This window comes from Silurus meridionalis, unplaced genomic scaffold (genome assembly GCF_014805685.1).
Source record: "Silurus meridionalis isolate SWU-2019-XX unplaced genomic scaffold, ASM1480568v1 Scaffold287, whole genome shotgun sequence".
Classification (NCBI taxonomy): domain Eukaryota; kingdom Metazoa; phylum Chordata; class Actinopteri; order Siluriformes; family Siluridae; genus Silurus; species Silurus meridionalis.
In genome coordinates this window covers 28076-38670 of record NW_025804515.1, presented here as the reverse complement: position 1 = coordinate 38670, position 10595 = coordinate 28076, and the positions used below count along the sequence as shown (strand labels likewise).

Below are 10595 nucleotides of genomic sequence, written 5' to 3'. Positions count from 1 at the left end.
CAAAAAATACTAACAACAACACCACATGGGAACACGAATACTAATATATAAACAAGTCAAACTGCAATTGTTTTAGTTATGGATGCATAGAGAAAATCAAATATAATGTAATCTTCTGAGTTTCATAGTACCAAACAGAAAGTCGGATGAATTGAATATGAATATAAACAAATATTTGTCTTTACAATTTGTGTGAACTATTTAAAAAATAAAAACCAAATCTCACATTTTTTACACCCAATCCCTATATAAAGCTTATATACGGTTTATATTAGGAAACAGACAACCTGCAATAAAAAAAAGTAAAATGACATGACTGTCACTTCAGAATGAGCCTTTACACAGTGAACAGAATCACTCCATCATTTTATGTCTTCAAGATATCAAGGATATCTACAGGGTTCACCACCTAAACCGTATTTACCCACATACGTCCAGTTCAGGATTCATAACTTCACTCTAGCTGGTGAGAGGTTTGTCTCTGAATGTGGTTTTCTGTCTGGTGCGTAAGACGATTCGGGAGAGAACAGCTTCTCGTTTTTTTGAGTGACGCGATGAAAGTCGGATAGGATTTGAATTACTGTAGGAAATCCCCACGAACATGGACTGAGCACCAAAGGATTACTGGTTGGTGTAAAATTCCTGCAGCGGTCATTCGTGGACTCTTCACTGTAATAATGTGGGTATTAATAAGTGATAAATAAAAAGCCAATTAGGAAAATGTGATGCAGTAAAAGTCAAGTGAAAAAAAAAAAAAAGCAACGTAAGTCGCTAAAGAGGTCCGGGTGTGTCTTTAATGCTATAAGGAAATGAGATGGGACCAAGGAACTGTTATTGATAGAAATAAGCAAATCAGCCTCCCAAAGTGTTAAAAGCAGATCCTGGCAAGACGACAACATGAAAACGTTTTGTTGTAGTGACGCAACTCGACTAGGTTTTGTACATATGTGCAGTTGTAAGTGCAGTCCTGCAGTAGTTGGTGTGTCATGAGCTAGGACACACTGACTGTGACACTGTCCTTCGATTTGTCCATGTCGCTGTCCTTGTCTGTTGGAGGAGCTCCCGTGGTCTCTCGAGGCGAGTCCTGACTGTTGTTGGGATGGCCCGAAACCTTCGAGATGCCGTCTGCGTTTGACTCGGTGTCTGGCTCTTGCTGTGACGATGTTGCTACAAAATAAAAAAATTTAAAAAATCTGACAAATCAGAAGCCTGGACACTCAGGACAATCAGATTTAATTAGAAAATGTGACAATGCTCTTTATCCCACCAGACTGTGTGCAGGACTTCATATGCTCTGGCCAGTGGGCTTGCTGGCAGGGATAATCACAGTAGCTTGTGTTCCAGCAGCAATAGAAAATGGCCTCTTTCTTGCAGTTGGCACACCACTGCTTCTTTTGGTCTCATCGACAGCCTGCTGTTTCTCCAGCTCCATTTGCTTCTTCACTTCTGCGACCAGGCGCTCTCGCTCTTGCTCCAGACTCTGTCGCATCTCTGCCATGGTCAGCTCTAAGTCGAATCCAACACATAAGTAAATGTGAAAAAAATAAATTTTTCCAGGTTTCCTTGCTTTCCTTTCTTTCTTTTTTTTAGCACTCTACTAATGTGGAATTTGTCAGTGTGTGTTGTATGGGTTGAAAGTGACAAACCTAAATTGTGTTTCATCTCTGACAATTCCTGCTGATGGAGCCACTGCAGCTTTTCGATTTCGATCCGTAACCGCCTGATCTGCAAGGCGAAATATGTCACAGGAATTGGCAAAAATCACTATAACAGCATTTCATCATGAGCACTTTATTCATTTTTTCGAGATTTCGTACTTCAGCTATTGTGTTTCCTGAGGTGCTCTTCGAGAGGTCATTGTATATTTCAGTCATTGTCCCCTTGATTGCATCCATGATCTGTCCATACACAAAATAATCATTCGACACAAATCATTGACATCGCGATAATGCATTAATAACACGTCGTGACCTCTGTATTATAAGGATCGATCTACAATTCAATCATTCAGTCATTATAAACACCTTGCACATCGTAGATCACATAAATTATGCTTAAAACCCCAAATAATATGCAACCAAATTAAAAGATATTTACATAGAGAGCTGAAGACATCTTACTTTGTTGGTATATTTTGCAATATCGGCTGCCACGTCAGCAGAGGTGGTGGGTATTTGTAGATCTCCGGCCATGGAGGAGGATGAGGATGAGGATGAAGAGCTAACTGTGACACCTGCCATTATGGCTGCAGACACTGGGGTGCTGGTGACCAGAGTGACAGCTGAGGTCGAGGTGCTGTGTGGAGAATCTTTCTGCTGTACAGCTATGAGAAATACAGCACTTTTAGCTCAGTTCTGCGTATTGCTACCACAAAGGATTTTCCGATTTTCAAGGTGCAACAGTGTATCCGTTTATTCGTTTTCTTTCTTTTAAAAACAATTAAGCTTAGTCACGTAAATCAGAGAATATTTTGGGTCATTAAACGTGATCAAACTAAGTCTAAGCTATGGCCTACCTACCCTTGACAGCCTGCCGTGTCTGATATCGAGTGCTGGATGAAGACGGTGAAGACGACGGCTGCTGTGCTTGTGATAACGACTGTGCTTGTGTGTGTGGCTGCGTGTGACTCTGCTGCTGCCTCTGCACCTTCTGCATGTGCCACTTCTGAGAGGATGTCTGAAATTTGGCACCAGGGTTCCAGACAACGGCCCGCTGCACCACCGGGACGCTTTCACGAGGCAGCAGGGGGCGCTGTTTCTTTACTGTGCTGGTGGGGGTGGAAGAGGAGGGTAGGGCTGTAGGCGGAGCAGAGTTAGGCAGGGAAGAAGAGACGAGGGCAGTGCTGCTAGGGACAGCAGGGATGGTGACTACATTTAGAGGAACTGCCATTGGAGACTGCGAGGGGTCTTTGAGGCCTGGGGTGGAAGAGGGGGCTGAAGGGGTTTGCGATGGAGCAAGACTTCCTGCGGAAGGTCCTTTAGCTGGAGGATACAAATATTATTACTAAGAAATTAAGGAAATAAATGTATGCATGTATAATAAAGCATAATATTCCGCTTGAAATTCGGAGGCATCAGAATGTCTTTCACGTCCTGCGTCTTTAAAATATGTTGCTGTAGCAAGATATTGAAAAAGATCTAAATCATATGGCCAAACTATAGATACTGGTAACACCAATTCAGACAGTAGCTCTAATTTTAGATTAGATGGACCTATTTTGACTCTGTGGTGGCATAATATTCTATGGTGTGGTCTGCTGGGGCAGCAGCATCTCTACTGCAGACAGGACAGGAAGTGGGAGAAAAGAGGATGGTAGCAAAACTATCATCATTGCTGAAGAACGTCTCTCACCCCCTGTATGAAACCGTTTCATCGTTGAGCAGCTCCTTTAGTGACAGACTGTTACATCCTAAGTGTCTGAAGGAGCGTTACAGAAGGTCTTTTCTCCCTGCTGCTATTAGACTTTACAATCAGAGCTGCTCCCAGTAAACCATTCACCAAAATACACACTTTTATTACAGTTTAACTGTGTAATAATACTACCTGGTGCAATATTACCTGCAATACGTGCGATATTACCTGCAATACTTGCAATACCACCTGTGTGCAATATTCCCCTTCAATACCTGCAATACGTACTTTTTTCTTATTTGTATTCATACATTGTGTTGTGTATATACTGTGTACTATAGTATGTGTCTATTCTTTTATATATTTGCATTTATTTTTGTCTTTGCTGCTTTAACAAAGAAATTTCCCCACTGTGGGATGAATAAAGGTATATCTTATCTTATCTTATCTTATCTTATCTTAACTTATCTTAACTTATCTTATCTTATCTTATCTTATCTTATATTCCCACAAGATCTGAATGAAGCCATTGAACAAAATATTGAAGCTGCAAGAACTGCAGTAGAGAAGTGTAGAAATAAGTTTGAAATCAAGCTGTAGCATGATTTAGACAAGACTGGTGCATAATGATGTGGTGCATGATGATATATATATATATATATATATATATATATATATATATATATATATATATATATATACAGTGAGGAAAATAAGTATTTGAACACCCTGCTATTTTGCAAGTTCTCCCACTTAGAAATCATGGAGGGGTCTGAAATTGTCATAGTAGGTGCATGTCCACTGTGAGAGACATAATCTAAAAAAATCCAGAAATCACAATATATGATTTTTAAACTATTTATTTGTATGATACAGCTGCAAATAAGTATTTGAACACCTGTCTATCAGGTAGAATTTTGACCCTCAAAGACCTGTTAGTCTGCCTTTAAAATGACCACCTACACTACATTTATTATCCTAAATTAGACGCACTTGTTTGAGGTCGTTAGCTGCATAAAGACACCTGTCCACCCCATACAATCAGTAAGAATCCAACTACTAACATGGCCAATACCAAAGAGCTGTCCAAAGACACTAGAGACAAAATTGTACACCTCCACAAGGCTGGAAAGGGCTACAGGGAAATTGCCAAGCAGCTTGGTGAAAAAAGGTCCACTGTTGGAGCAATCATTAGAAAATGGAAGAAGCTAAACATGATTGTCAATCTCCCTCGGACTGGGGCTCCATGCAAGATCTCACCTCGTGGGGTCTCAATGATCCTAAGGAAGGTGAAAAATCAGCCCAGAACTACACAGGAGGAGCTGGTCAATGACCTGAAAAGAGCTGGGACCACCGTTTTCAAGGTTACTGTTGGTAATACACTAAGACGTCATGGTTTGAAATCATGCATGGCACGGAAGGTTCCCCTGCTTAAACCAGCTTGTCTTAAGTTTGCCAATGACCATTTGGATGATCCAGAGGAGTCATGGGAGAAAGTCATGTGGTCAGGTGAGACCAAAATAGAACTTTTGGGTCATAATTTCAATAAACGTGTTTGGAGAAAGAAGAATGATGAGTACCATCCCAAGAACACCATCCCTACTGTGAAGCATGGGGGTGGTAGCATCGTGCTTTGGGGGTGTTTTTCTGCACATGGGACAGGGCGACTGCACTGTATTAAGGAGAGGATGACCAGGGCCATGTATTGCGAGATTTTGGGAAACAACCTCCTTCCCTCAGTTAGAGCATTGAAGATGGGTCGAGGCTGGGTCTTCCAACATGACAATGACCCGAAGCACACAGCCAGGATAACCAAGGAGTGGGTCTGTAAGAAGCATATCAAGGTTCTGGTGTGGCCTAGTCAGTCTCCAGACCTAAACCCAATAGAGAATCTTTGGAGGGAGCTCAAACTCCGTGTTTCTCAGCGACAGGCCAGAAACCTGACTGATCTAGAGAAGATCTGTGTGGAGGAGTGGGCCAAAATCCCTCCTGCAGTGTGTGCAAACCTGGTGAAAAACTACAGGAAATGTTTAACCTCTGTAATTACAAACAAAGGCTACTGTACCAAATATTAATATTGACTTTCTCAGGTGTTCAAATACTTATTTGCAGCTGTATCATACAAATAAATAGTTAAAAAATCATACATTGTGATTTCTGGATATTTTATTTTAGATTATGTCTCTCACAGTGGACATGCACCTACGATGACAATTTCAGACCCCTCCATGATTTCTAAGTGGGAGAACTTGCAAAATAGCAGGGTGTTCAAATACTTATTTTCCTCACTGTATATATATATATATATATATATATATATATATATATATATATATATATATATATATATATATATATACAGTGCCCTCCACAATTATTGGCACCCCTGTTTAAGATGTGGTCGTGGACTTCTAAAAATTCTCCTTTTTTTTAAAAACAACATAGAACCCAAATGCAAAAAAATAGAAAAATCCAACCTTTCATTTAAGTACATAACTTTGGTGGTAAAAAAAATCATACATTTAAAAAAAAAAAAACTTGAAATCATGTGTCCCACAATTATTGGCACCCCTAACAATTCCTCTGAAAATTTTAATTGTTTTTTATATATATATTTTTCTGTAGTTGCTAAGGTTGGTCAGGGTATCTAGGGACTTTTAATTAGTAATTCATGATTTCCTGTTTCCTGGGGTATAAATATGACGTGACACAGAGGCCTAATTCTCTTACCCATTTGTCAACATGGCAAAGACAAGAGAACACACCATTCAAGTAAGGCAGATGTGTGTCGACCTTCATAAGTCAGGCAATGGCTACAAGAAAATAGCCACTCGCCTTAAATTGCCGGTATCTACAGTCAGAGGAATCATTAAGAAGTTTAAAACAACTGGAACAGTGACAAACAAGGCTGGAAGAGGTCCCAAGTTTATCTTGCCACAACGCACAGTGAGGAGGATGGTAAGAGAAGTAAAAAAATTTCCCAAGCTCACCGTCACAGAATTGCATCAAAGAGTGGCATCTTGGGGTCACAGAGTCTCCAAAACAACCATCAGACGCTCTCTACATGCCAACAAGCTGTTTGGGAGGCATGCAAGGAAAAAGCCTTTTCTCACTAACACTCACAAACGTAAACGTCTGGAGTTTGCTAATCGGTACTGGGACTTCAACTGTGGTGATGCTGTGGGCCTGTTTCTCTTCCAAAGGCCCTGGGAACCTTGTTAGGGTGCATGGCATTATGAACGCTTTGAAGTACCAGGATATTTTAAATAAAAACCTGATGGCCTCTGCCAGAAAGCTGAAGATGGGTCGTCATTGGGTCTTTCAGCAGGATAATGATCCAAAACATGTGGCAAAATCTACACAAAAGTGGTTCAGCAGTCACAAACTCAAGGTCCTCCCATGGCCATCTCAGTCCCCAGACCTCAACCCAATCGAAAACCTGTGGGGCGAGCTAAAGAGAAGAGTGCATAAGAGAGGACCCAGGACACTGGATGATCTAGAAAGATTGTGCAAAGAAGAATGGTCAAAAATCCCTCTCTCTGTGTTCTCCAATCTTGTGAAATGTTATAGGAGGAGATTAAGTGCTGTCTTGTTGGCAAAAGGAGGTTGTACAAAGTATTAACATCAGGGTGCCAATAATTGTGGCACACATGATTTCAAGTTTTTTTTTTTTTCTAAATGTGTGTTTTTTTACCACCAAAGTAATGTACTTAAATAAAAGGTTGAATTTTTCTCTTTTTTTGCATTTGGGTTCTATGTTGTTTTAACATACATTGGGGTGCCAATAATTGTGGAGGGCACTGTATATACATACACACTGTATATATAAATATGCGTATAGAATACATGTTAATATATGGTAAAGGATGTTCACACACACACACACACACACACACACACACACACACACACACACACACACATTATGCTTGTGTAATACATAAAATGTACTCTTTTCCAATAACCTTTTATTACTTACTTTATATAACTACCTTACATTTCCTTAATTCTATTAAATAAATGGTCAAAAACATGTTTAATTTTTAAACAGTCATTGTTCCCTTCAGGGAAATCAAGCTGCGTCAACAACGCTGTAGAATGTGTCTGCATTGTTCACGCTCTGAATCACGTGTGTAATCCCTCCAATGGAAAGCGCGGTGTCACCAGTGGGGTGACATCATGACCAGGAAGGTTCTTTTCGGAACTGCACATGAGGTGTCCAGGTCCGGGGCATCTCAGGCAGCCAGGAGGTCCAGGAGCTCTGCCAAACGGTAGATTTAGCTCTTAGGGTTACAAAGGAGACCGCTATGGCCGTTGCCAAGTCTATGGCTGCCTTAGCCTCTACCAAGAGGCACCTATGGCCTCCTTTGAGGTTCCTAGAGCTGCACTAGGGCATAGCCCCAGCTCTAGGCGTACCAGAGATTAGTTTTCAAGATACCCTTAAGAGACAATCTGGCAGCCTGGGAATCTCTGCTAGGCGTGCCTCGGTGGGTCCTGCGTACTGTACACAGAGGCTATACGATTCAGTTTTGGTCTTGTCCGCCCCAGTTTGACGGGTGTGTCCCACCTGGTAGGACCTGAGCAGTCTCTGGTCATGGAACAAGAGGTTACCACTCTACTGAGGAAGGAGGCATTTAAGGTGGTCCCTCCATCAGACAGAGAGTCAGGGTTCTACAGCTGGTACTTCATTTCCCAAAAAGGTTTGTGTCCTATTCTAGATCTACATCAGATGAACTGCTCACTAATGAGGCTCTGGCCCTCGGTGCGATCTAGAGTGCCTATGTGGGACTTGGCCGTTTGTTGGAGGCTCTATCTGAAACTCCCTTTAAGCCGTTGGCCGAGGCATCTTGGAGGCTTCTCACAGTTAAGACATTGTTCCTTTCTTAAGAGAGTAGGGGATTTGCAGGCCCTCTCTGTGGCCCCCTCTTTTCTGGAGTTCACTCCAGGCATGGCCAGTGCCTTCCTGTACCCTAGAATGGGTTACATCTTTAAGGTGCCCTCAGGCCCCACCACAAACTTTTAGGCTCCAGGCATTCTATCCTCCTCCTTTTCAGGCCCCAGACCAGGAAAAGCTGAACTGCTGTGTCCGGTGCAAGCACTGGATGTTTAACATTTAAAGGACAAGTCCGTGGAGGAAGTCAGAACAACTGTTCATCTGCAACTGACCTTTTGAGGAGAGGCATCCCTGCAAACAAGCAGACGCTTAGCAGGTGGATTTGTCGATGTAATTGCATCCTCCTACGAGTCCTCTGGTTGCCCCGCTCCCTTCGGGGTCAAAGTGCACTCATCCCGGAGTGTGCCAGCCTCTATGGCTTGGTCCTCTGGAGTCTCCATCCACGACATCTGCAACTCTGCTGGGTGGTCCACCCGCTGACCTTTGTCAGGTTTTATAACCTTCAATCAAATCAAATCAAAACATTTGTCACGTACATACATACAGAGTCTGACATCCGGTGAAATGCTTTTTGATGACTGTCCGGCATGAGGGAATAGAATGAGGAGAAAAATAAACCAAAAAAGAAGGCAGATAAATACATGAGTCCCCTTCAGTGGTGGCACAGAGCCCAAGGGTTCTCATGGAAGGGCAATCCCCTCTGCACGATCAAGATCACGTGGCGATACTTATGTGCCTTGGATGCTTGGAGATCCCGGTTCCTACTTCAAGGCCCAGTGATGGGAGACCTCGGTAATTGCATACTGCTAACAATGAAAGGTCCCTCACGCGTTGGGGAGTGGTTATGAGTGCCCGCTCTGCACAGGGTCTATGCAAGTCCCCATCTACTATGGTAAATCAATTGCCTAGAGATGCTGGCGGTGTTTCTGGCTCTGAAGCGGTTTTTCCCGGACCTCAGATGCCATCATGTGACACCTCAGTGGTCTCATATATCAACTACTTCTCCTTGAGAGCAGCTTACATCCCAGGCCATTTTAGTGAAGCAGTGGACACCCTGTCGAGACAAGGGTCCAGACCAGGGGAGTGGCGCCTTCACCCTCACGTGGTGGAGCAGATTTGGGAGAAGTTTGGCAAAGCCCAAGTAGATATGTTTGCATTTTTAGAGACATCCCACTGTCCCCTGTGGTTCTCCCTGTATCCACCAACCCCGCTGGGACTGGACGCCATGGCCGAGGTTGCACCTGTACGCCTTCCCCCCTCGTTGCCATGCTTCCAGAAGTTCAGGAGAGAGTTCACCAGGACGGCGTCCATCTCGTCCTAGTAGCCCTGTGGTGGTCGGGTTGTCCATGGTTCGCGGACCTGGTGGCTCTCCTCAAACAGCCTCCATGGGAGATTCCTCTGAGGAGGGATCTCCTCTCCCAGTCAGGGGGCACAATTGTTCACCCCCGACTGAAGCTTTGGAAGCTGTGGCTGTGTGCTGATTGGGCACAGCTCCAAGGTTCTGGTCTCTCCACCAAGGTAGTAGAGACCATTTTCCAATCCAAAGCTCCCTCCACGAGATACGTTTTCTCTGCGGCACCCGGAGGCTGAGGCCTCTGGTGCGACCAAGAGTGCCTTTGTGGGACCTGCCTGTAGTGTTAGAGGCTCTGTCTCAGCAGTTCGAAGGGGGGCTTCCTTGTGGAGGAAGTCGAAAACAATTGTTCATCTGCTACGGCCCTCAGAGAAGAGGCCTTCCTGCTCTTCCTGCTCATGGATTATTGATGCTATTGCGTCTCCTTATGGGTCCTCTGGTCCCTCCGCTCGGTCCGCTGGAGTCCGCTTCAAGACCTCTGCGACGATGCAGGCTTGCCTACCTTGTCACCTTTGTCAGGTTTTACAACCTTGAACCTTGCCACTCCTGGCGCCTCTGTCCTTTGACCTAGCTGTGCTCCTACACACTAGTCAGGGATTGGTCAGTGTGGTGGTATTGGTGGTATTGGACTCTTGTTCCGAAGCAGCTTGAGTTCCTGAAAGGAAACGTCTCAAGGTTACGTATGTAACCCTAGTTCCCTGAGGGAACGAGGCGCTGCGTCTCTATGCCCTTCAGTCCTTCAGTGCTTCCTATTCGGTTAGCTGAAGCTGGCTTCTCTCCATGTGCGTTTTATACTTCCTGGTCTTGATGTCACCCTGCCGGTGACAGCCTGCCTTCACGCAGTCACATTCCCAAAGCGTTCCAATGCACAGTCTCGTTCCCTCAGGGAACTAAGTTTACATACGTAACCTAGAGATGTTTTTCCACCTTCACTGCATGTTATGCATTTCATTGGCAAGCATTAAAAATTATTATTTCTACAGTCTAAACTTTTATTCT

At 43.6% G+C, this 10595-nt stretch overlaps 1 protein-coding gene across 1 annotated transcript; it reads right to left on the bottom strand.

Annotated features, from left to right (window-relative positions):
• Nucleotides 1-735: 735 nt before the first annotated feature.
• On the bottom strand, nt 736-8694 carry LOC124382452 (protein kinase C-binding protein 1-like). Its single transcript, XM_046844551.1, is given in 9 exon segments — nt 736-1167; nt 1268-1396; nt 1399-1506; nt 1647-1725; nt 1818-1898; nt 2121-2323; nt 2520-2981; nt 7854-7939; nt 8594-8694. Coding segments are annotated over 9 exon segments (1425 nt in total). The 3' UTR covers nt 736-991.
• Nucleotides 8695-10595: the final 1901 nt, after the last annotated feature.